The sequence below is a fragment of the Meleagris gallopavo genome, chromosome 3, assembly GCF_905368555.1.
Source record: "Meleagris gallopavo chromosome 3, MGAL_WU_HG_1.1, whole genome shotgun sequence".
Taxonomy (NCBI): Eukaryota; Metazoa; Chordata; class Aves; order Galliformes; family Phasianidae; genus Meleagris; species Meleagris gallopavo.
This window is the reverse complement of record NC_139406.1, coordinates 54,582,620-54,610,009: the sequence shown is the minus strand read 5'-3', so window position 1 is coordinate 54,610,009 and position 27,390 is coordinate 54,582,620. Positions and strand designations below refer to the sequence as shown.

Here is a 27,390-nt window from a genome sequence, read left to right as displayed (position 1 = left end):
ATAGAAGGAGGTGGGGAGGGACAGGACCAGGACAGCTGACCCAAACTGGACAAATAGATATAACCTATACTATATCATGTCACAGTGGACTATAAAACTGGGTGAATTTGGCAGTGGGGTAAGACTGCTGCAAATGAACATGTTGGACATATGTAAGAGGGTTGTGAGCAATGACTATGCAGCTGAACATGGTGGTGGGAAATGACAATAGCAGCCCAGGTTCTTCAAGTATTTTCTTGATCTCACAGATTTGACTTTCAATGATATAAAACTCATACACTGTATGACTGAATGCAAAAGATTAGTTAAAAAAGTATTTATTTTCTATATTTTTTCTGTTACGTTCCATTACAAAAAGAAACAAAATAAAACATAACAAAAACAAAAGACAAGATAGAATTTTATTAGTGGTACATTAATGAGCTTTAACAGCTAAGTGACTTATGTTTGTCACAAATACATATTACAAACAACCACAAAAAAAAGTAACTGAACATGAAATAAATAAATTGAATATTTATCTTCAATTTTTAATATTTATAAAATATATAGCACTTTCTATTACATTTTTCAGTCATTTTTATCCATAACAAATTAAAACTTATGACATATATTGCAAATATTCTTAAGGATAAGAATAATTAAAAAAATCAAAATTCCTGGAGGTATGAAATAGTAAATCAGTTAATGTTCATTAATTTATTATCATATATCCAGATTGTGCATGTTCTGCAAAAATAGCCATTTCTTCAACTAATATACATATTTTTTCTTTATAGTAATATAAGATTAAGATTTTAAATGTAAAGCTTCATGGATTTATGCTTCTGTTTTACAATTGTGTCTAATATGGAACTTTCTTTACTATATACTGAATATTTTCCATTAGTATATACTAATATACACACACACAAATACACACACACTATGCTTTATATATTAGTATATACTCAATAATAAAGCCATTTCTGTAACATATGATTGAGATTCTCATAGTGAGTTGTTGAAACTGGGAGGTGTGCATATCATAGCAATGAAAACTGACTAGGTTAGCTAAATGAATGCATTTAGTTTTACATTGTTCAGCATATTTTAACAGAGTATGTAATGTACTGTAACAACATACAGAATCCAAATAGAATTTTTTTTTTTATTTCAGTATCCCTGATTTTCCATCTGATTCTGACAGAATATGAATTGCTATTCTCATTAAACTTCCTGAAAATGGGAAAATAGAGCCAAATAAATAAAAATTTATTGACCTTATGGACTTTATTCCAGGAATGATTCTAAAATTGCACTTAAGAGCCCTCCTAGCCAAGGAAGCACTTAAGCTTGAAGATGACTTTACTCAATTTACTCTGAATGTTGATCACGGACTGCAACACTCTTCTGGTACACAGATGCCCTTGCCATAATGTTTGAATATTGTCCCCTGACTGTGTTAAATATGTAGAGGCTTTCTTACATAGCTGAGTGAGTGCAGCTTTGCTACCTGCATAGAGCAAAGAGAATGGGGCAGTGTTCTTGGAGCACTCTGAGTGAATTTTAAAGTATGTATTTCTGATAGACAGGAAGAGAGACGCAGCAGGGAGAGGGCTGACCAGCATAATGTAACCTTAATTATTTCCCTTTGGAGTGATGGAAGAGGGCAATGCAGACTAACCTAGCCTGGACTTGTTAGTCACCTTCTGTAAATGAAGGACGTTCTTCCAGAACCCACAGTATATGGGCATCACTCACTGTGCAGAAAGGATGCTCACCAGGATCCAGCAGCCATAGCAATTTAGAGGAATTCTGGCTTTGGTCTTGCTTTACTTAGGTTGAATGAGCTGAATGCCCATTAGAAGTTGGAACTATTGGTGTGATGCTGATTTAGTTTTAGCCTAAAATTCCAGTTCATGTGCTTAAAGACTGCTCTGGCAAATGAAGAACAACATAGTAACAGGCAGAGGGCAGGAACCTGGCTTCAAAAGCACATTCCTAAAACAAGTGAAACCATGAAAGTGGCTGCACCTCTTTCATCGCACTGGGGAGACACACACCTTAAGACTGCTAAGTCATGGTCCGACCTCAAAACTGCCCTGCCCTGCCATTTTGAGGGCCTCAAAGTCCTATCCTAGGTGTCTATGATAGGTATTTAAATTTAAGGAACTTGGGTGAGTGCATCATGTGCCCAAATTTGAACATTTTAAGTTGATGACAAAGATGAACATATTAAAATCAGCTTTTTTTTTTTTTTTCGTGACAAAACACTTTCTCAGTGTTCTCAGGGATTAGATTCTATAAGGGAATTAAAAGTGCAGTACATAGGTGAGTGTTTAATATTAATACATTTACATTTGACTTGGCATTGGTATATCAGAATGAAAATTGTACTTTCTTTTTGGCATAGAGAATACTAGGGGGTACTTAACAATATGTAGCAAAGCTGCTGATTTTTTAAGGGCAGCAATTGTACATTCATGAGATTGTTAGCCTTTTTAATATTTCTTTTGATGTAAGAAACATCTTAAGGCATTGCATAAAAGAAATCATATTTAAAATAATAAGTAGTAACCACAATGACTTACTCATGTTTAACTGTGCACTGTGAGATATTCTGATAAAGTCAGTGCATATAATGTAAATATAAAACAAAGTTTCTGTGGGATCAAGAACTAAGCTGGAAAACAATATGTTTCAGGAATCTCATCTCAAAGTATATTGATACTGTATATTATTATTTTACATTTTTATGAATTCTAGTTTAAACGGCCAAAATGTCAAATTATGTGCTTTAAAAAAATAACTGGCTTACAATTTACAAACTTCTTGCTGCACTTTATTAACAAAATAAAATGATCAATATTTTATAATATCCTGATCTTTATTTCAAAAGTGCCTTCTGGAACTGTTTTTTTAAGCAGATATAGGAAATGAAATATATTCATTCACCTATGAAATCTAGAATAACATGTCTACAAATCTGCAATACGTTCATAACAAAATTATGATAACACTATAACTAACATATGGTTAATTCTGTGGAGGTCAGCTTATCCAAAATTTCCATCATAAAGCACAGTAAATTAAATCAAATACATTTTGTGATACTGAGGAGTGTATATTTTTGGTATGCTATATAATATCACTTCATTAGGCACAGTACTAAGTATAAGCATAAAGACATATACTTTTTAATTTAACTTATTTATGATGTCATAAGGAAAAATTATATTTTACTTTGTGGGAAATAAGGTTTGTTGTATTTTTTTTTTCTTTTCAATATTTGCTTTAATTTGCATACAGATTTTCAGCAAGAGCTGACATTTTATTATAATTTTGTGTTTTTCTTTGTAATCAGTGGGCCATGCTGACTTACAAAATATTTGTATTTCTTATATTTTATATGTTAAGTGATAACTTGCAACATAAAGGTTGGATTTTGACATATGCACATGAAGTTAACTATGCTTTAATTTGGAGTCTTCTTCTTGTATTTAAGTAAAAAACATAGTCACTAAAATTATATTTTGCTGTTTTATGATTAGTTATGACACAGTTTAAAATTGTCCCATTGGTTCAAGGCTGAATTTCTCTTCTACTTGCTATGAGAGGGCAAGCCTGATGCAGCCACCTCTGAATAATCTGAGGTCAGTGCAAAGGCCCCCAGAATCACACACTTACAAGCCAGTACTAACCTGTAGTAAAGGCCATGGCATTTTATATTCTCCCAAGGTCACCTTTATTTTCTTGGAACTAAAAATATTGATTAAGCCCCACAAGTTCAGGTCTTTGAAATATAGGGTTTCAAAACACAAACAAACATAAAAATTGCAGGTTCTTTTTTTGTGTGTCTGTTTGCTTCTTAAATATTGAATATTCAATGCCCAACTAAAAAAGAATTCTCACTGATGAATACAGTGTTTCTACAAACAAAATACATGACAGTTCTGTAGAATGCCCTGGTAGAGTCCAGGCCCCAAAAGTGCATGGCATAAAAACATTTCTGCACAAGAAGCAACTTTTATTTATTTATTTATTTATTTTTCTTTCAAATCATGGAAAAACTTAATCTAGATCAATTTGCAACAGTATGGTTTCTGCTCTTTCAAATAAATGCTACGCTCACTTAAACATATTAAACAATGTCCCTTAAATAACCCTTGGTTTCAGTGGTGCCGTTGTGCACATCATCTGAGCTAGTTGAAGGGAAAACGTTCAACTGATTATTTTAGATTCTTCTACTACCACCAGAGAACTTAGAAAGGCATTCACATGCCTGTACTGGGTGTCTGAATGCAATGCTCACCAGAATGAGATGATTTGGGAGCACAGAAGAGAACTGTCATTAACAGATACAAAGCTTCATCATTGCCAGTGGTCTGTCAGAACTGTCTTTCCAGAACATGCCTTTTTGACAAGGAGAACATCTGAGTTGTCATCAGCAAACTTCTCAGAAAGTTGCAGTTTTGGATTCAAAACATTTGGGACCTGTAATCTCTCAGGAATAAACTCAATAGCCACAGCAGTTTCACATGTCATGCAGAGACTAGGATCTAACCCCCTTATTTAGGGAAGATTCATATAAACAGGATAATAACTACGAAAATATTGGATTTTGATGACACTTAAAATATTTAATCATTGGATTATGACGATTCCATTGTATTTAGCATGGAAAATAAATGTGGAACACAATTATGAAATCCTGTAACACTTGGAGTTCTACTAAGAAGTAAGAAGATACCAGTAGTCCTGTGACAATGACAAAGTGTTCCCAGAAAATGTATTTTCAGATTGTTTTCAACTAGAATCAACTTTACCTCCAGTCTCCATTTTGCAAGGACGCTTTGTAACACACACAAATCCAAATACTTCTACTGCAAAGTAAAAAGACAGATGCATGATTTACCCTGACAGTTCATTCATCTTTTGTCCCCACTTAACATTTGAATTGCTCCCATTTGGAAAAGCTTTACTCTGGATTCAATTATGAATTTTTTCTTCTTTTAATATGTATAAATGGATGTGAAATAGTTTGTCTTCCAGCTGCACAAGGGAGATTGTTTCCTTAACTCTTACCTTCCATGTGCTTTAATAAGAAGAGAGAAAAAAAAGGAAATGTAGATTTCAACATTGTAAGTAGAAATCTCAGAAAGCATCATTTAAAATATTCCACACATTCTGAATGTGCAACAAATGCATTTTCTGCAGTCTTTTAGGGTTTTTTCTTTATATCTGCGAAAAACAAACAAAAAAAACTCACCTTTTTTTGATATTTCAGCTATAACCCATGCATAACTCCCACTATTTTACCATTTTCATTGATGCGTAGTAGCACAACATTAAATTATTTTTGAAAACTATATTTTAATAAGTTATTAGTTATGAATGTAAAATTCTTTCAGATTTGATCATTAAATGAGACCCTTGAACTATTATTTCTGTTATATGGTCATAGGTGATGTAGTATTTTTTTAATATACAAAGACTTTATGCGTTCCTTCATTGCTTCTATCATTAAAGGCTATTTATTTTATTCCTGCCTTTTACTAATAATATAAAAAAAGAAATCACTACAAATTCAATGATTGGACTCATTTTTCAAAAATAATATTGAATGTCTATTTTCTTGAGACCTTATGATGTGAAATCAAGGTTAATAATGGAAACAGTGCATTAAGTGGATTGTTTCTGAAGCAAATACAACATCTGTATCATGTGAGCAAAAACTATCAGATTCTTAGTTCTTCAAAAAATTGAGGAAGCAAATAGTAGAAAGGATATTTTACAAACTTTCACTTGTCATTATATTTAAAGTAATATTATTTTTAATTGAAGAAGAGTAACTTATGGAAGTGGGGTTGTGGGGTTTTTGTTTTGAACTGTGTCAGTCAATATGGCTATAACTTTGTTGTTAATGTTAAAAGAACAAAATAGAAAATGTACCATGACTCCATGTATGGAAAGAAGTATGGATTACGACAGTGCTTAAAGTGCTTTCTTATTTGAAGAGATACTTACACAAATGTCTTTTCATGCTCATCTCTTCATGATTATGTACTAAATGCTTGTCACTTTCTCTTATGTCATTTATAATATAATCATTGGGTACTAAGTTCATACTCAGAATTTAGCATATTGTCATAAAAACATTTGAAAACAGGAAGATGACAATTCTTTTTGTGTGTTATTACAGCAATTTGAAAATTTTATTAAATACCGAAATGCCTCATTGCATCATTTATTCCTTTGCTTCCAGTGTTGGTTAAAGCACTAAATAAGTACAAATAGATCATACTAAAAGCATATCCATCCTATTCTGGGGATTCTGTGAGGATTATTTACTGGTGTCTTGCAGAACAGAAATGAGTTTATGATCCCACGTGACCATCTATCTGCTGATGCTGCAAGATGTCTTGTCTCCAGGATTGGTTTCCATGTACATGGTTCACCAGAGTTTCACATCTTATGAATATCTATACATTAAGTCTTTTTGATAAATGGCAGTGCTGTAATGTGAGATATCAAGTTGTATACTTTAATTTGCCAGTACCAGAAGTTGTGGGAGCAGCAGAAGCTGTTGCTTGACTGCCTACATACAAAGGGTCCAAACAAGCCACTTTGGCTGCAAAGAATGAATGAATACAATGAAGGACTGCAAACAGGTTGGAAAACTCCAGCTCCTGGAAGTGAAAAAAGAAAGATTAATCATGAAGCAAAAGAAGACATCTCAAACATGCACCCAGGAATGAACTGAGTTTTACATGGAAATAGTCTGATGTAATTTTGCTGATGTATCTGATAGTTCTACATTATAGGCACTTAAGATACAGAGCTATTTATTCCATAAATAATTTTTGGAAGCTAATATGGACAAATTTCTGAGTAAAGTAGCTGCACAGAAATATGAGGTTCTGCCTGCTAAAGAGGAAGGAATGTGACAGCCATATACAGTATGTTTTCCCCCTGAATGCAAATCTGGTGCATTTTGCAGGTTGATTTCTTTTTATAAATCAATCAATGGAATGAGTGCATTGTGTCTACATACCTCTGGGTTACTGCTGCATGTAACCACAAAGATCAGTAACATTGAGTTCTACATATGTCATATTCCTCTGTCATGTCACCACATAGTGGTAACTATTATCTCACCTATGCTAATCTTTAGTTAAAAAACAATACAAAACAAAACAAAAATTTTTATAAAGTGCTACTACAGAGATATTCTGGCTCTGTTTTCATCGAGGCAATTATTTTTATTGTACCAAAAGTAAGGAACATACTTGGAGTTTTAATCTTCTTAAAAATATTAGACAAAGCTCTTTTCATTCTACTTTAATTTGCATATTTTTTTTTACAGCTCCTCAGATGAGATTTTCTTAGAAACAAGGTGAAAACAAAACAAAATGAAAAATTATAAGTATGTATACATAGAAATGTTTTCATTTGTGTCTAATTGATTTTTTCTTATCAATGGGATCATAATGATGTTGAATTTTTTTTTAGGAATTCTTCAGTATGTGTTTTTGATGTTAGCATTTAATCAATAAAAACGTGCTGTGTTTGAAAGCAGACATTGATGTTATGCACGTAGGGATAGTGATGCAGCTTTATGATCTTTCCACTGTGATTCACTGCCTATGTAGATTTCTGCACTGAAACCAGGAACAGAGAACTGTGGTATATCCTATTTGTGTTTCTCTCTAGTACTGATATTTCCAGGTTATTTAGTGCTGACAGCTTTGCTTTTGTATAAAGAAATATCGATAGTACTGTGAACTTAACAAGAACAAAAAAGATAAAATTCTAAAAATTCCATGAGCCTTCCTCTTGAGTTTTTTCTGGAAGATATTGCTTTAAATACTTTGTGGAGACATTCAGAAATCCCTTATGTGTGAGACGGAATAACTGCCTGAAAGCAGAATACTACATATGCAGAGTATCCCAGCGATGTACGAAATGGGTGGAGTTCTGTTCAACTCTCTTACAACCTAAGCAGATGTCCTTGGAAATGCTCAGAAATGATTTTTTAATTGCTTACAAGCTTCTTTAAACTCTCCTAAGTACCAATTCACAATAAAGATGATGAAGTTTGTGCCAAGTTTCACATACCTGCCATCTGTATTCATTAAAAAAAATTCTGTTTAGAGATACTTTCATTTTAAATATTGGGAAAAGTGTAGTTTTGTTACAATGCCAGAGATTTCTTCCCCTTCTATCAAAATTTCAAAATAAGAAAATTTATCTTAGATGAGAAAAATAGGGGAAAGTCAAAGATGAGAAAACAAGGAATTATGGAAACTGTATCTGAATAAGAAGCATCAGTCACTCAAATCATTACTTTTCATTTGAAATTTTTCTATTAATAAAATGTATCCTTTGGTACTACAAAATAATACTGAAGCTTAAGATGAAAATATAAATATTTACTGGATCTTACAAATATTTGTGATATCAGCTCTGTGTTATATTTGGAAAGACTGTCTCCACCTATGTGTCAACAGAGCAAGTCTATTAAAATAAATATTGCAGTTTGAGAATTGTTCGAGTCAATTAGGTAATCCTATTGCTGAAAGTTTTTATGTATATCATAATTATGGCTGCTGGACACTGAATTTTCACAGTGCATTTCACAGTACAATTATTATCACCAGTTAACACAGGTGTTTCTGCAACAGTAACACATTGGGAAGATCCACTGCTCAATGGACCTTCAATGAAAATGTGTGAGGCAATGGCACAACTGCTGAAGGTCCCAATGGTTTGCTACTGCTGTTAGCGATGAAACAATACATAAATTAATTTGATAGTAAAGATGAGCACTAACAAGTCAACGAATGCTAGATACTACTTGGCATGAAACAATGGGTACATCACGCAGCGAATTAAACAGATCTCTCTGATCACACAATTTAAGAAATTACATGCATTTAAGGTGGCTTAAGTAGAGGATCCGAATAATGCAGCTTATTTAGAAGACACAAATATAAGCATACAACCAAATTCTATGAAGGTACTTAAAGACACTGATGGCTTGTGTTGTAACTGTGCAGGGCAGAAGTCACACTCTTGTGATCACATCTGTTTCCCCAGCAGCGGATGTGGATTAGAGGCTAAAAAAGTCACACGCTGACTCTGTTACAAGCAGAGTTCACATTAAAAGTGGAATTTTAAGCAGTGTGAAACACAGTGGGCTGATATTGGTATGTGATGAGTATATACATGTCTGATTAATAGCTGCAGCTGAATTCAAGGGAGTAAGATTGATGCAAAGGGATCCACCATCAGGAACAACACTTTCCAAGCAGATTAGCCTAGTCACAATCAAGTTTACTGAACAGATAAAGGTTCACATAGAACTGCTGACAGACAAAACATTCCCTCAACTTCTGTTGAGAACTTGCACTTTCAAATCGTCATAGGTCTGCAGCACTGCCATAAAATGGAGGGGAACCCACAGACTTTTCTGCACATCTAACTGCCCCTGGTTGTTTTCACATTTAGAATGCTCTGCTGTCAGTCATACGCTTGTCTGAACACACTTTTATCTAGCAAAGTAGTGCACATTGCACACGCAGCTTCAAGGAAACAAACAAATCCTAAGAAACCTGAAGAAATATTCTGTCAAGCTATTAAGTCTGCAAGCTGTAGGGAAAAGCAGATGCTCTGAATCACAAAGCAAAGAAATCCAAATTTAAGCCACAACTACTTATTCATGCACAAAAACACAATTTACTCTTATTCCACTTTCCAGATTGGAATATTAGTGTATCCTCTTGATATTGATCTTCAAATCATCCTCCCACTTTCTTGACCAAACTACTTTCACTCAACATTGCTGTCATTATACCAGATATTCTCAGATTATTAATCTGAAGATTCACTGTTACTGCACAGGACAATGCAAGCCAACAAAAGATGAAGACGACAAATATGGAAAAAAAGGAATACAGATAATGTCAGACAAAAAAGAATCAGCTAATATTTCATTATATTAATGACACAGCTACCTAAGCTCTACATATACAAACTCAAGTAACTGTTAGTTTGTGATTCAGAAAAAAATCATGGTATTGTCACATATAAACTTCATCAAATGTCTATATACTGGGGTAGAATGTGATTTTAAACAGCTACAAAAAAAATACAATCTTTGAGCAAGACATGGGAAAACTAAAAACTAAGTCACGCAAACTCACATAGTTCAAAAATATGAACTCAGAACGCAGTCACTGCAATTGAGCAATCACTCCGTAAAAATACTAAGGATAGGTACTTGAAACCCATTTAAAACTTAAATTCTGAACTTGAAGAGCACTGTGATGATCACAGAAAAGCCCTCAAGGCTAAGAACAAGGATTAAATTAAAATTATACTTTGGAGAATATACTTGAAATGAGCAGAAATATCAGCCTGGAAAATAGTGCAAGCATTCATCAAGGCACCTTACAACACACCAGAAAGCAAACATTTTGTTCACATTACAACATCTCTACTGCAGGCTGTCTTATTTTAGATTCGATTTCTATATGGAATAGTTTCAAGTACAAATTAATTACCATTAACTGTTATTAATGCATTATTCATCACTCCATATTAATGCCAGATCTTTAAAGTTATGCACCTTCTTTTGCTGACACCACAGTTTTTCCCAATTGACTAGATCTTCATCTTCATTGCTGCTCACCACTGTTCCATGACACTTAGCTTAGGGCATTAGCTAGTCTGTGAACAAAAGCTAACAGCACAGCTATGTGACCTTGGCCGAGTTTTGCTGAGAAAGCTGTTAAGCTGTGAAAAATCCTTGCAAGTTCAGAAAGGTAAAAGAACAGAGAGAATAGTTTTTGAGATATATACCGTGCTTTATGTTACAGAGCTGAAATGTAAGAAGGACATTCATTTTCTCAGTCCAACTGTGTAAGCCTGTTGCTACTTTACTTTAGTAGGCATCAAATCCTTGCCATTGCGATGGGGCACACAACCTTTCAGTTTACAGAAATTACTGGCTATTATATCTACTTACAAAATTCAGATAGAAATGGTATGTAATAAAAAAAAGACGACAAAAAACTAACAAACAAACAAACAAAAAACCCAGCAACAATTCTGCTTTAGATATATAGATCCTGAATACTGCAATGTTTGGGAGTCTATACGTATAGAAACAATCTTTGATAGGTTTAAGATATTTTTCTCAGAAAAACATAAAACTGTTTGCATTGCAGTGATCCACTACTCAGTCAGGTACAGCAGAAGATTATAGTGCGCTGAGTTTATTACAGTGCTGAGATTCCATTAGCCTCTGGAAGCTGCTCTAATGCTGAAAAGCCATTAACAGATCATGAAGTTATAGCTAAAGAAATAGGTAATTAGATAGCAAGATGCATAATGTATCCCTCTGTGTTTTATAAATGAAAAAAAGAAACTGTCCCGTTCTTTTTTCAATGCAACCAGAGCAGCACAACAGGGATGAAGCAGAGGGACACATAGGCTCCACACTCTACCATGCCGACTGCTCTGTTTTGTAGCTCTCAGTCAGAAAAATTCTGTCTGACTGTGCAAACCTGTGCAATATCTCCTGCTGAGTGACAGCTGTGAAATAACCTACAGATTGGAACGTCTAAGAAGTATTGGTGATTAATGTTGCCTCTAAATGGTTTACATCTCAGAAACTACTTAGACCTTAACTTTGAGACCTTCAAAGTCAGGTGTTTGATTGGCAGGCACTCTGCCATTGACCACCAGTATGACCTATGGTAATTACTGTTCAGGTTTTTCAGACTGCAATTGTTCATGTCTACGAGGAAACACTTCCTTTATTCTATACTATGCATCGTTACAGTAGCATGATGTTGTTTCAGTGAGGCCAAACAAAAGCATCAGTACAAAGTCTCTAAGTTTAAACGTTAAACCATTTTTGAGCCTGAAAGAAGTATTCCTAATTAAACAGTAACCAAATATAAAACATATGTTGTTCATCTCAAAACATGCCATTTTTAATTTTGTTAAGTCAGGCATGAAAAACACTGAAATATTTTGACAGCGTTATAAAAATATTAGGTTTTCTGTGTCAGTGAAGGACTTTCGCTTAGCAATGTAAACTCTGGCGGCAAGTGTGTTTTTCAAAAACAAAAGTTGACTGATGAAAGGATATAGTTCTGCATTTCTTTCTCAAAAAATATCTCAGATTTTGTAACACTAGAAAAGATTGTTCTTTATATTCAATCAGAATAAAGAGGAAACTATAAAGTCAGTAAGGCTAAAATTTAAAACACTGCTGCATAATTGTTTCTTTTTTAAATGTTAATCAACATTAATTACCAGAACACTCTACCACTCTTAATTCTCCAGATCATGAGTAAATATTTAAGATATAAAGGATATTATCACACAGACACAACAAGCCATAACTGTACACAGGCTGCACACAAATGTGCAGTATTATATAAAGTGAAGATAGGAAGCATTTGGATTTTGATAACTCACATTTTTACATGAAGGAATTCTAGGATTAAACCAGTATTACTGGAAATCAATCAATCAGTCTGTAACTGAACCATTTTACATTTGCAAGGTGAAACTGAATTATAGCGCATTAAAAACTTTAAACGTATCTTGTCAGCAGCACAGTTGAAACTCAGATATGGAGGAAAAGAAGTACTGCAGAACAAGAAGAGCAGGAGTCTCAAATCAAGTATGAGCACACCATAGCAGTTTCTGCATAGAGCATGATAATGTTGATGATGAAGAGGAAAAACCTACTCTCACTTCTAGTATCATATTGAGCTGTATCATAGTTACTCGCCTCAGTGATTTCTCGCTACTGTTTGAGAATGCAAAAATGAAAAACCCTAACAACTTGAGGTAATGACTCCTTAGAATTTTTTGTCTCAGCTGTAAGTCCTCATCCCACTATATTTCCCACACAATATAATAGGCAGACAATTATATTTATCTCAATAAAACATTACCCTATATGTCCTCCTTACAACAGCAGGTCTCCAGGCCTTCTGCAGCTCAGAGTTTCATTTAACAGGTGGTGATAGCTTTCACTATGAATATTCATCACAACCTTTAACAGCTGTTTGAGAAAATTCCCACCATCTGATTCCAAATGAAGCCTGCATACAGCATGCATGAAACCTGGCATTACAAGCATTTCTTAAAATCTGATTAATATTTCTTAATGACTAGAGGGTTTCCCAAAAAGATATGTCTCCAGATCTGTAACATTAATAAAGTCCAAAAAATAGAAGCTAGATTGTTCCAGATCTTTTCTTGCTGAATAGTGCTTTAAATACTTGAAAGGTTCAGTGGATGCAGAGAGGCCTATTCACAGAATTTTAATCTAACCAAAGTTAAAAAATATGACATAAAAATGTTTTCATTCTTTCGACAGACAAGTATATCTTACAGTTTTTAGACTAAACAATGTACTTCATATATAAGCAAATAGAAAGTTGATAAATGTTGTAACACTGTCCAAACACAATATAATCTGACATTTTTTGACCGTAATGTAACTGATTTGCTTTGAGTATCAAGAAAATTATATATATATATATTTCTAAATTGATCAACATGAAAGATTAAATTTATAATCAATAAAAGCAGCTAGAGAACATGACAGTATATTAATTAGGATGCTAATAAGTTTGAACAATATTATGCCTTCATAACTTAGAGGAATAATTTCTACTTTGATAAAAGGTGGAAAGGTGAAGTTTCCTAGAAATAAAGCTCTGTTCAGTTTATCTGGGAACAACAGTAACATAAAGTTTTAAAAAGTGATTAGCATGACAGATTTAATTAAAAATAAAATAAAATAAAATGATAAAAGCCATGTTTCTTTCTCAACATCTAGATTGGTAACTACGCGTTGTTCTTAAATTGATGAAATAAAGCATCACTATTTGGCTCCTGGATTCCAAAGAAAATTCTGAGAAATATTGCACCATTAACTTAGCTAGTTCTAAAATCTTGTGTCCATGTAATAGCAATACGAGATAAATATAAGAAAAGAAATGTTGAGTTTCAATTTCCAACTATACTTATAGAATCACAAGGTTGGAAAGGACCTATAAGATCATCTAGTCCAACCATCTTCTCATTACCACTGCTACCACAAGCTACTTAGAAGCATAATAAAAGTTTCCCATTATTTGCTTAAAAGAAAATCATCCTCACAACTTTAGGGTTAAGTTAAGTTATGGCTTCTTATTAGTGAAGAAAAGAAATTCGGTACTAGTGCAACATTTGCTGAAGGAAATAAGAATATTTATGTTTGAGATGAAGAAAAATGTGAATGTACAGAAAGTCCACCACACTTCATTTGTACTGATTTAATGGGAGCTCTTGTATACAGTTGTTATATTGAATATAACATTTAAAATCAAATAAATAGCTGGGAAAACAGTATAGTAAGGGCTTCAAAAGCCAGCTTTAAAGCACATCCAAGCAAACATAATCAGGATTACAAAAATGTTGGAATTCTAATGAAAAAGATTCTCAGGCAGTTTCCATGTTACCAGGGAGATCACATCCTTACGCATACTGGGAGAGTAAATTCTCAAAATACATTCATAAAATTAGTCATAAATCTTTCAGGGTAACTGTTTTCAAAAAATAACTCCTGAATCAAAAGCACAAAATAGAAATTTTGAAATAGACCAAGACACAAAGCTTCAATGACATCTTCTTGTAAGAGGATATATGTTTAATCTGCAATATTTTTTATTGAGCTGTAGTAACAAATGTTAGATCCTTGCTGTATTTTCTGCCCAAATTGACTCAAGGATGTTTTGCACTGTTTCTTCATGATACCAAGTGCAGAGAAAAAGATAGGGCATTCAAATTCTCAGCCACTTTTATCAAAATGATTTACAGACTTGGCAAATACTCCTAAATGCAGCAAGTCTTTTTTCTTTTTTTCTTTAATGTAATGGCACTCTATAAAAGAATTTAACTTACCAAAAATTCAAACAGTTATTCAGATTTCTTTGGTTTCCTTTATTTTCACTTCAAGCATTGAATGACTTTTAAATAATTTAGTTTGATTTACTCATCTTGTCTCCCAGCTGCTGCTTTAATAGATGTTTTAAGGTAGATTTATAAAAGAAAAAAGGTTGTTTTTACCTTTGCTTCAATTTGTTTATTATCTGGGTTTTGGAAAAGGAATTTGATTTTGCTCTTCCCATCATCTGAAGAACCTTTGAGCTGGGAAAATTTGTACCTCCAAAGCACAGCCTAGAGGAAAAAAAATACATATACACAAGTAAGTCGGTGCAGTTGTTGTGGTAAACCGTATGACAAACAGCTGATCTCCTTCTAGCAGAATTTTTAACCTCTCAAAGGTATATCATAAAATCAACTGAGTCTTATGTATTCTGATGCCTCTTTGATCATAAGGATGTAGTATACTTTGACAGTATTTGACTGAGATCTGACAGACTGTATCTGTGAAATGTACTCTGAAATCTCATTAACTATACTTAATCCTGATTTATCATGTCTAGACCCAAAGATTTTTACACTGAATATTTGGTGATTCCCCAATCCAAACAGTCAAACAGTATTTGAAACTCCATTTTGCCTAGAAGAACCATTTTTTAATTGTAAGTAGTTTCAACCTAATTGAAAGATATTTTTCCCTGCAGGTGTTTTGAAGAAGTAATATTTTCATTGTGATTTCCGTACTTTTTCACATAATTGTAAGATCATCCTCACTCACATTGGACTGTTGAATTAAACAACAAAAAACCTTAAGATTCTAGGTGTTGTTGTTTTTATTTGTTTTGGCCTAATGATTTGTAAATTATTTCCTTTTTTGTATCTAGCTGATATTAAACAGAATGTGAGAGGTGAAATTCTCAACTTTCCAAAATAAAATCAAGCTCCCTTTATCAATGTGTTAATTTCTTTATGCTATAAACTGAAATACAACTTTCACCTGCACCAAGGTAAAGTTAGTTACGTTCATAATTGTCTAAGTAACTGAAAGATGATGAAAAAATGACAATATTTTAATTGTGCACAGTAACAATCCAAGTACAAGATTTATTTTCTAGTATCGAAATTGAAGCTTGTAATTATATGAAGGCTGCTCCAAAAGTAATGACTTCTATTTTATGGTGTTGGCCCATGATGTCAGAGGCAGATGCTGGTGGTATGGCAGTAGAGGTTGAACCTTCCCACCAGTATTCCATTAAATTTTGATGCAGCATGATATATGGCAGCAGCTGGAAGGTGTGACAAAATGATGGAAGTGCATATGAAAGAAAGAAAAAATGGTGTCCGTTGACATTCATGGATGCTTTCTGAAAGTTTGTGGAGGCCAAACAGTGCATGCGAGCACAGTGAGGCAGTGGGTGGTGTGTTTCAGCAGTGGTGACAGCAACAGTGGGTTACCTCCACTGGTGCAGATTTCTGTGAACATGGCATGCAGACTCTTGTTCATTGTTGGCAAAAATGCATAACTAGTGGTGGTGATTACGTTGAAAAATACTGTTTTGAACCTGAGAATTTGCTCTATCACACAGTGTTATTGTACTCTTTGTATTTTTTGTAGTTTTCAGGGAATTATATATGAGGCATTACTTTCTGAGCAATACCTTCCAAATCAGATTAAATCTGAATGAAGATGAAGGATGCATAAAACTTTAATTCTTCGGCATTTCCCATGCAACTTTGCCACTTCCTTCATTCCCACTCAGAAGACAGTGAATATGGTCATAGCAAACCACAGGCATAATTGAAGAACACACTTCCATTTAAGCATATCACGAGCACTGAGAATTCTACTTAGCAATGGCTCTTAGTTACATTACAAAATCAGGTCTGTAGTGTAGACGTGACAAAATCCTTGTAGAGACTAATCCCATAAGATTGCACTTGTTTCTTCAAAATATCAAAACAGGTTCCCAGAACTGACATTTTAAGAGAAAACTTTGCAGAGGCTATTAAATCCTCCTCATCTAAAGCATAAAGATTAAAAAGACCATTGACTATGCATGGAATAATTTCAAAATGAAAGAACTACTTTATTTCTTCTTGCCAGTCCATGTCTTCATTTTTTTTTTTAAGGACTATTTGTTTTTTTTTTAGTTAGTGCAAAATGTTTAAGCAGAGAACAGAGACTGGCCTGTCTTTATTTAGCAACTACTTCATAGAGCCAAAGAACAAAGAAGCAAGACTTAAGTGCACAGTTTCACAGAGACGTATAGCTAAAGCTCTGACTTACACACAAGAAAGTTTCATATGTGGTTATCTTTCACATTTCATATGGACTTATTTTAGTTTCAAAGTGTTCAGTTCAGTGACTGCTTGGATAGCTAAGTTTAAAGGCTGATTCTTCTGCAATAGGAATAGCAATCCTTGGGAACTGAAATCTATACCATCAGCAAAGACAGTTGAATGATTTTTCTGTCGTTTTGAGCATCATAGTTCTTCAGAACTGTACAGTAAGTGCTTGCCACAGAGAGTTAACTTAGGTTGAGATAATTTTGTATAAATATATTAATTTATTTTTTTGTCTAAACTGACTTCTGAGCTATAAGTACATTTGTAAAACAGCTGTCAAAAAATACCAAAGAACCAATGTGTGTCATATAAACTTTAAATCACTTTTTATGAATCATTTGTAATAGAAGTGCTTACAGGCTTGAATGTTCATTTTCATTGAGCTTAACACTTTATAATACATCCTGACACGATTTCTTTTAGTTAAGAAAACACTGAATATGGTATGTAACATGCTAATGAAAAGAAATACAACCTTTCCCTAGCTGTTACTCATGGATCACTTAGGTTGCATTTTACAGTTTGTACCATTTGATAAAATTAATCTCAAAGAATAGAAAAATGCAATGCTAACATATGAACAGGGCAGAAGAGCTGAAATATAAGACATCTCCTGAGATGAATAAAAGTAAAATCTAAGACTGAAATCTTATCTTGACTGAAAGTAACAGGATATTTTTCACTTGATATCCGAGACTGAGATTCTCAGACAAAACTTTATAAGGAAAGTATTATTTATAAGTAATTATTTAGGAATTATTTACTCTAGTCTTTTTAGTAAAATTAGCATATATTATCTCCTGCTAATGCTATTTTCTTGCAGTTACCTGTGGATGCTTTCTGCCTATGTTTTTTTGTTTTATGTATACAACAACAATGAAGTAAAAAAATGGTACATAGATGAAAAGCTATTGACTTCAGCTTCCATAATACTCTGCTATGGTTCCCCACAGTCACACAGATGAAAGAAAATTATATTGTTCCTTTTCTATGCACTGGTGATAAATCTAGAGAATATATGCTAAAAGGAACTTCAGAAAATACTGTCATGACTGCATCCTATGACAGTTTGCTACCAATTGCAGTCAGTACAAAGTGCTGGCTAAATGACATGTAATTTTGAGGAGTTATCCCTTTTCCTGATAGTGCTCTAAACAATTGTACCAGTATAGTGGTAAATCACTGTTACCTTAGTTTAGGGTATGACTGGAGTGTTGGTTTTGGTCCTCTAATTGGTCAAGAAGCTTGATTCACACTAAACAAAGACTAGATTACCAAACCAACAGTGAATAAGCAGTTTATCCTTGAATTTTTATTTACCTAACTATGAGAAATATACATACTCTTTGCATCTGCCTACTTCACAGCTCTGTGATAATTATATGATTTAGCAAGGGCATTTTGCATTGGCACTACAGAAAAAAAAAACCAACAACCCAATATTTTGTCAACATGAGAGCCTTCAACCAGAATAGAATTAATTTATGGCCTATAGTTTCATTACTGAACTGTCTTCTGTTGTCTTTTCTTTGACATCTTCAAAAAGCTATAGTTGTATTTTCCATTAATATCTTCTTTTATTCTTGATAATCTGACTGATTGAATTATGCTTCTCTTTAGCTTTCTACGGCAAATCTCTATTTTATATATATTACTCAATCATTCTAAATTTCAGCATACACCTTTCAAACTAATGTTTCTCATCTGACTATCATCTGACTAAAATTAATGATACTCCTATAAGTCAAACTAAATCATGTAAAAATGTCCAGTGGATCAAAAATGTCCAGTGGATTCAAGAATAAAAGTAATTGGGTCTTTGGACATCTTGTATATACCTTAATTTGTGTGTCTCAGTTGTAATTGAGAAACATGGCATTCTTGTAAAGAGGCATTTTGCCCATAATGATAGCAGCAGGATTAAGGATTAAGAAATTGTTCACGTTCAGTTCTACTGTGTTACTGATTTCTGGAGAGCATCTTACTACAAAATAATTATGGTACAAGGCAATTTTCTTTGTCAACTTCTGTAGCTTTATAACTGCAAAAGGAAAGACAGGAGAGGACATGGAGGATAAAAAATAAAAGATATAGGAAAAAAGAAAGGAAGTCATCCCTAATAAAATAAAATTGGCCTTGTCAATTACAGAAGATACACAGAATGCTAAAAGAGTATAGTTTATTTGCTTAATAGCGATGGATAACCTATCAAAAATTTATTCCTTCAGTACAAAGCAGGATTGTAAGAACCATGCTGCATTTATTTCAAAGGTACAGTAGCTGTTTGTTCAATGTGTCAGTTTCTAAGTATGGAATAAATATTTGCTTACATGAGTTAAATTTTTACCCTGAAGTGAGTCTAGTTGCCTTCTGCCTTCTCCATAACTGAACTCTGGATCTCCTTTCTTTTTTCGCACAGATCTTCAGATACTTACTTAGAAGGAGTTTCTTCCTATATAAATTAAGAAATTCAGACAAATTCTGCTCTGTGTTACAGAGTAGACATTTGATATTAAAAATGTATATATATTGCAATGCTATTTATTGTTTGCAATGTATTCTCTTTCTTGAAGTGTGCAATGTGTCCAGGGATTGGAACTTGATGATCCTTGATGTCCCTTCCAATCCAAGCTATTCTGTGATTCTCTGATTATGATTTGATGATACATTGATCTCTCTCTGACCTCAGGAGAAGTAACTGAATAGTTATTGAAACCAATAACTGGAAATAAGCTGGAAAAATAGAAATAAAAAGCACGCCTCAAATACTGCTGTGGTGTTTTCTTCCTGATAATGAATGCACTTTAGTAGTGTTCTAAGATATAGAGCAATGAATCCAATTGGGCATAAACCAGCTTCACCATGTTTAAATACTGGCAAAAAGAATATATAGATGCACACATATTACAGACAGAGCGTATTAAAGGTAATTGAAAATGGCTAAATTGTAGAATTCTCTGACACTGGTAGTACATATCCTGATAAAAAGGTCTGCTGTATTCTTTTGGGGCTTTATTGAGAGACAATAGAAAAATGGAATATATATTTTGCTATTCATAGTGAATAAAATAAGAGAAAGTTATTGGATCAGACACACACAAAAGTGCAGGCTTATTTCCTTTTTTAATACACACAGAAAATGCTTAGGGAGAAATGGAATGAAGATGTGGCAGGAGTTCAGAACCGCACAGATTAGATTTTGGAAACAAGAACACTAACATTGGAAAAGGAAATTGTGGGAGTGTACCTGTATATTTAGATTAACAAAAATCGACATGATTTTTTGATAAGCAATAATAAAATGAGATCCTTTAGTATCATTGAGTGTATCTGTTTACTTCACCTGTTAGAAAGTTCTGCAAAGATTACACTCACTGAAAAGAAATTAAAGCTTACTTAACAGCAACATGGGTGTTTGCACTGCATCATGTTCAAATAGGCTTTCATCTCATGTATGGTCCTTCTGAATTACTGGTTGGCCAATTAACAACACAAGTAGACAATGTTAGAGAAATGTACGATTTGAAGTGGCCACTTGCAATCATAGTTCTTGGGAAAAACATTCTCTACAGTAGACACTGATAATCAGTGCTGTAAAAATTACTTGATTTGTATACTTTCAACACCTGCAACAGATATTTTGCATATGCTAAGAATTTATGTACTTTTTGTAAAATAACATTTAGGGCATAAAACATCTCAAAAGAAAAATTGTCTGCAGTAGATGCTGCATATCTTGCGACTCTCTCTTAAGCAAGATGTAGCTGAACAGAGTCCAGAAAACTTGATTAAGCAGACAACAGAAAGGAAAATATCCAATCAGTGTTCACGAAGGTTGTTGAATTCACTTTTAGCAGAATACAAGTGGAATATGAGAGGAAGAAAGAGGGAATTTTGTTCTTCCAATATTTCAAATAGTGCAGATTTCAAATAGTACAAATTACTTCAAAGATGGTGGATATTTTTTGAAGAAGTCCATAATGGATTAGATGCTGTGAGAACATTTAAACTTCTACATATGCTGATGGTATCAAACATTTTTTGATTATATATAAAACCTAATAAATACTTTCAGTTGACATTTCAAATTTTACCTTGAAGCTTTCACATGATCATTACGCAGATGACCTTTTCATACCAGCTATATTACTACTGTAAATGAAGGACTGCATCATAGAAATTAATCATAGTTCCTTGTCCTGCTGGGCACTTTTGAAAAGAATCTGGCTACATCCACTTTAGTCTTGCCCATTAGACAGATATTTATAAATATTGGTGAGATCCGCTCTCAGTCTTGTCTTCTCCAGCTAAAACAGTGCCAGGTCTCACCCCAGGTCTCTCAGCCATAAGTGAGATGCTCTTTTGGGCATGAGGTGGGATAAGGCCCCTAATCAACTTTGTGGCCCTCTGCTGTATTCCTTCTAGGAGATTCCTGAAGAGGCCAGAATTGGACATAATATTACAGATGTGGCCTCACCAGAGCAGAGAGGGAGGATCACCTCTCACATCTTGCTGGCCATGCTCTTCTAATAAGTCCCAGGATACCACTGGCCTTTTTTTTGGCCACAAGGGCACACTGAAGGCTCATGACCAACCTGTTAACCATCAGGACACCCTGCTCTTTCTCCAAAGAGCTTCCTTCCAGCAGGTCAACCCCTAATCTGTACTGGGGCATGTGGTTATTCCTACGCATGTGTAGGATTCTGCACTTGCCCTTGTTGAACCTCATCAGGTTTCTCTCTGCCCAACTCTCCATCCTGTATAGGTCTTGCTGAATGGAAATTTCTCGTTTGTCAAGCACTCCTCCCAGCTTCACATGACCAGCAAACTTGCTGAGGGTGCCTTCTATTCCTTCATCCAGGTCACTGAAGAAGACACTGAGCAAGATCTGTTAAGTACGGACTCCTAAGGAACACCACTAGCTACAGGCCTCCAACTAGAATCTACATCACTGATCAAAACACTCAGATCTCTGCCAGTAAGCCAGTTCCCAGTTCACCCTATTGTCCACTCGTTTACCTCACACTTCCAAACTTACATTACTATGGAAGACAGCATCAAACACCTTGCTCAAGTTCAAATACACAACATCTACTACTCTGCCTCCATTTACCCAGATACCAGATTGGTCAAGCAAGGTTTCCCCTTGGTAAAACCATGTTGACTACTCTTGATAATCTTCTTTTCTGCTGTCTGCTTGGAGGTGACATGCAGAATAATCTGTTCCATCATCTTCCCAGGAATGGAAGTGAAGCTGACTGATCTGTAGTTACCCTGATCCTTCTTCCTCTTTCTGAAGACTGGAGTGATATTGCTATCTGCTAGTCCTTAGGGATCTCTCTCATTCTTCATGACTTTTCAAAGATGATAGAGAGTGGCTTGACAATCTCTTCTGCCAGCTCCCTCAACACTCCCATTGGGGCCAATGGATTTGAATATCAACCAACTTTCTTGGGCCCTCTTAGCTGGGCCCAGTGCTTTAACTATGGGATACCTCCAAGTAGATCCTTGAAGAGGTCAAAGCTCTCTCTCTAAAAGTCTCTAAAAGGTTGCAATTCTACTTATCGCCTTGTTTTTTCCATGTAAGATTCTGATCTCTACTGTCTTGTGGTCACAATATCTCACAATAACTGCTTTGTCCATATGAATGTTAGTAGTGAGTTTGGATTTTAGAACATCTGTGAAGTTTTGTCAGGCATGTTGGAAAAGTGTATTTATTAACTGGAAGTATAAGAAGTGAAAACAAATCAAATATTGTTTAATTGCTTCAATAACATGAGTATTGGAAAAGCTGGCCAATGGTTCATACCATAAAATGAAGAACTTGGCTTAAGTTTAGTAGTGAGTGATTATTCACTATTAAAAAATAGTTCACTCTCAGTTCAATAGTGATTAAAAGAGAATACTTACAAAACCACGTGCACACATTTTAGAATAAAACAGAAATTACCTGAAAACTTATACTACACCACAGTACTAAAAAGGATTTTTCAGTTATGTTCAGAAGCTAGCATTTGAGCTCTGTGTTCTGGGAAATATCAAAACATCACAAATAAATAAATAAATAAATAGATAAGTAAAAATTAGAAGTTGAATGTGAAAGAGAGTAAGGGAATATTTCAAAATGAAACCTTTTAAAAACTATGAGTTTGTCTAAGAAATATAATGTGAAACCCATAGAAAACAGATAATTTATCTTAAAATATTTTTTTCCTGAAGAATCACATCACAAGAGAAAGTTTATATCAAGTTTTGTTTTCAAAACTTTTCTCTAGTTATCAAAGGAAAAAGATAATAAAAGATAAATAAATAAAAAAAAACAAAAAAATGAATTTTTGTGTACAATCGTTGCAACTGGTAAGTCTCCCACAGAGGCTCTCTTCATATTAGCGTCATGGCTTCATGGTTTTCCATTGCTACTCCACATCATGACATCATGCAGTGCACTGGGGGTTCTAAAATTCCTTTTCCTGGCCAACACCAGTCTGTTCTTGCAATTATTCACTTTTTTTTTTTTCAGAATATTAAGAATTTTTAGAATATCAACACTAATTTTATCAGATTTCTCCAAGCGCTGTTATGTCAGCTGTCATTTAATAGCAGAACCATTGATTTAGACGTAACCTGTGGATACTTATTCTTGAGAGTATTAACAACTACCATAGTGGTATATAGCAAAGGTCTATCTATCTATCCGAGTATCTTGTTCTCAAAAATGATCAAAACCAAGAAGTGTGGAAGAGTAGAAATGTCTATCCTAATGCAATTGCAGCATCCAAAGTTTTGCAGCTTAAAAGACTTTGTAAAACTGATGTTGCTTGTTCATTTAATGGTATTCATTAGATCTATCCTCCGTTTAATCAATGGATATACAGATGGTGTATATGTGTATGTATGTATATATCCAGGAGCTTGGCTAATATAATTTATATTGGAGTAATGAGAGAAAGTCACTCACCCTGTTCCGGGCTCAAGAGATGAACTCCTGATGGAGCAGATCTCCAGAGAGCTCCTTCCCTGCTGGCAGTCAGCTCTTAAACGGGTCTAGGAGAGGTGGAGCCAGGCTCCACCCCTTCCTGCAGCACAGGTGAATTGCCTTCACCTGTGCTCCTGTGGCTGACTCATTGCTCGCCTCAGGTGATCAATCAAAGGTTCAGGCCGTTGATTCAGCAGCGCCATACAATCCTCCAAGTACTTGTCCAAGATCCCTTCAACTTCTGTAAAATATTTTCTGTTTGTAGTACTATTCTGCAGTGAGTAAAAGCTGGACTGAATGAGTTATTTGACATTGAACTCCAGAGTCTATAGAATATGCCTTACAGTTCAGTGCTAATGGAAAAAGGAGAAGTTGAATTTCATATGAGTAATGGAAAAATAATAGAAGTGAGCAGGTAGCAAAAGAATCACAACTGCTACTGGCAGCCAATTTATTCATATTCTCTATCTATTTGGGGATTTTCTATTTATTTTAGGAATTATGAAATCTGTGACTGAACACAATTTTTCTACTACAGTGACTTATGAAAAATAAAGTTTGTACTGTTTTCTGAAATGCTAATTGTGAAAATGTATGCAGTCTAGACAACAACTAGATGCAATTGTTCATGAATAGTACAGCATTTCAAGAAGCATTTTTGTCTTTAATCTTGAGTTTCTTACTTCATGTGGTAGTTCCTAGGACACTCATACAATCTTAACTTACAAACTTATATTGATACATCCATAAAATATTGATAACTTAGTTTAAATTTTATTCATGCTTTCCTTGTTCTACAGACTGATTTCCATTTTTCTTTCCATTTTTCTTTTTTTTTTTGTTTGTTTGTTTTCATTTTCATGGTTCTTTACTTGCAAAGAGTTTTTGAGCATTAGGTAAAGAAATAATACTTCTAGTTCGTGTGACTAAACACTTCAAGTTTATGTTTCATTTTATGTGCATATAGCAGTACTGTTGAAGAACATTATGAGTCACAACCTACATCTGCCACAATCACAATAGTGGACATAATGCTTTTCCTATTAAGGAGCTCATGAAAATGGATTAGCATTTGTCAGCTCTCTGGTATGCATGCTAACAGAACATGTATTTATCTTAAACTGTGCATTCTGGTTGCCTGTTTTTCTATATCAAAGGTAAAAATCAACCCTGAAAACATTAGGATTCTCTGTGTATTGATGCCTGAGCTTTACAGTCATTGGTCTTTCCCTCCATTCTTGAAGGTAACATATTTTTAAAAGAAAACTAGCAAGCGTTAAGGCAAAACTGTTTTTATCAGGCAAAAGCACAAGAAATACAAAGAAATACATGGGCAGTGAAAGTGGAAAAGATGGAAAAACAAGGAGATAAGAGTAACTTTCAAAAAACAGAAAATATTTTTTCAGGGGAAATCACTCCTGCCACAACATGCAGCTTTTCTTAGGGTGCTGTTGGGAGTTTTGGAGATTAGAGTGGGATAGGAGGTGGTTAATGATGGATCTGACAGATCAGCAGGAGACCACTGCTTCTCCTTGCAGCCCATATTGAAGTGCAGTGAATGTATGGTATCAACAGAGATTGCTAGAGCTGGTCTGGAATCAACAAATGCTTTGTGGACTGATATTCACTGCAAGGCTAGCAGGAGACAGGGAGGAGGACCAGCACAATCTGTCAGATGATGCATATTACCCTTTCTCATCTAACTTCAGTCACACTTTGGTGACACATCCTGCTGGTTCTTTAAACATGTACTTCTTTCATCACTGTTTAGATCCTCAAGATCCCCCGACAGTCCGCTAAGATTGTGCATGGCTTAAAATTTTACAGCTTTTTGCATGCTGACCCTGGAAGCCACAATAGAAGGATCAGCTTCACCATGTGGTTTCATGGCTTTAAAGATGAAGGCAAGAGGAAAATGAGTAAAATTGACCTATGGTTTTATACGGCTTTATGAGTCAGAGTCTTCTCAAGTGTGGGCACCCTGGAAGATGGAAATTTGCATGACATAGAACCATAGAATCATGAATGTTTGGAAAAGACTTCTAAGATCATCTAGAACAACTGTTTAACTACCACCAATATTGCCCACTAAACTTTGTCCCTAAGTACATCTATCCTTTCCTTAATCATCTTCAAGAAAAGTGACTCCTCCACCTCCCTGGGCAGCCCTTTATAATATCTCACCACTCTTTCAGAGAATAAATTCTCCCTAATATCCAACCTGAACCCCCCCCGGACACAACTTGAGGTCACTCCTTTTTAGTTTTCTTATGCTGTTATCAAATCATCAAAGCTTAATTTCAGTCATCTTGCATTGTGGATCTTCTGCTACTTGGATGTGCAGTGTGGCTTTCGTTTGAGTAGGGAAGAAAGCAGTGCTTCCACAAGGCAGAGACCAGCCTACCCAATCAAGTATCTTCATGTATTGATGGATCTTAAAAGATAATTTGCTTAACAACAACAACAACAAGAAAGTCCACACAAGAATCTGGGTTTCAATTCATCCCAACTTGTGCAAAAAGTAGATTGAAGTGGGAAGAAAAAGGAGTTTGATCAATGGAGTAATGTGGTCAGAAGGACTGACTAGAGATATAGGGTAGAAGCACATTCTTTGGAGAAAAGGGCATTTTCAACAGTTAGTAGTGACCACTCTCACCTTTACTGAGACTTTATTGAGATTCAGACCTGTATTAATACAATGAAGAAAGTGATGGCATATTATTCACCTGTCACCAGTTGTACTGAGTATTTTTCATACCAACTAGAAAAGCATGAGATATAGTGACAATAGTTGAATTGAACTGAATTGAATTGGTGATGAATGGAATTAAATCCAGCTGGTGACTGCTGATGAGTAGCGTTCCCCAGCAGTCAGTACTGGAGCCTCTTCTGTTTAATATCTTTACTGATGACATGGATGAGGGGCTCAGTAAGTCTGCAGATGACACGAAGCTGGGAGAAAGTGTCAACCTGGGACTAGGAAGGCCCTTCAGATGTATCTGGACAGGCTGGACTTCTAGGCTGAGGCCAATGGGATGAAGTCCAACGAGATCAAGTGCTGGGTCCTGCTCTTGGGCAACAACAACTCCAAGCAACATGACAGGCTTGGGAAGAGTAGCCGAAAGACT

General features: G+C 34.7%; 1 protein-coding gene across 9 annotated transcripts in view; it reads right to left on the bottom strand.

Annotated features, from left to right (window-relative positions):
- Window positions 1-301: 301 nt before the first annotated feature.
- Window positions 302-27,390, bottom strand: part of SNTG1 (syntrophin gamma 1) — a 337,041-nt gene continuing 309,952 nt past the window's right edge. For all 9 annotated transcript variants that reach the window (XM_085221072.1, XM_085221079.1, XM_085221074.1 and 6 more), the window contains 2 exons: window positions 15,124-15,234; window positions 302-6,671 (listed from right to left, as the gene is read on the bottom strand). In XM_085221072.1, coding sequence (XP_085077198.1) covers window positions 6,513-6,671; window positions 15,124-15,234 — 270 coding nt within the window. In that variant the 3' untranslated portion in view covers window positions 302-6,512. The remainder of the gene's footprint in view (window positions 6,672-15,123; window positions 15,235-27,390) is intronic.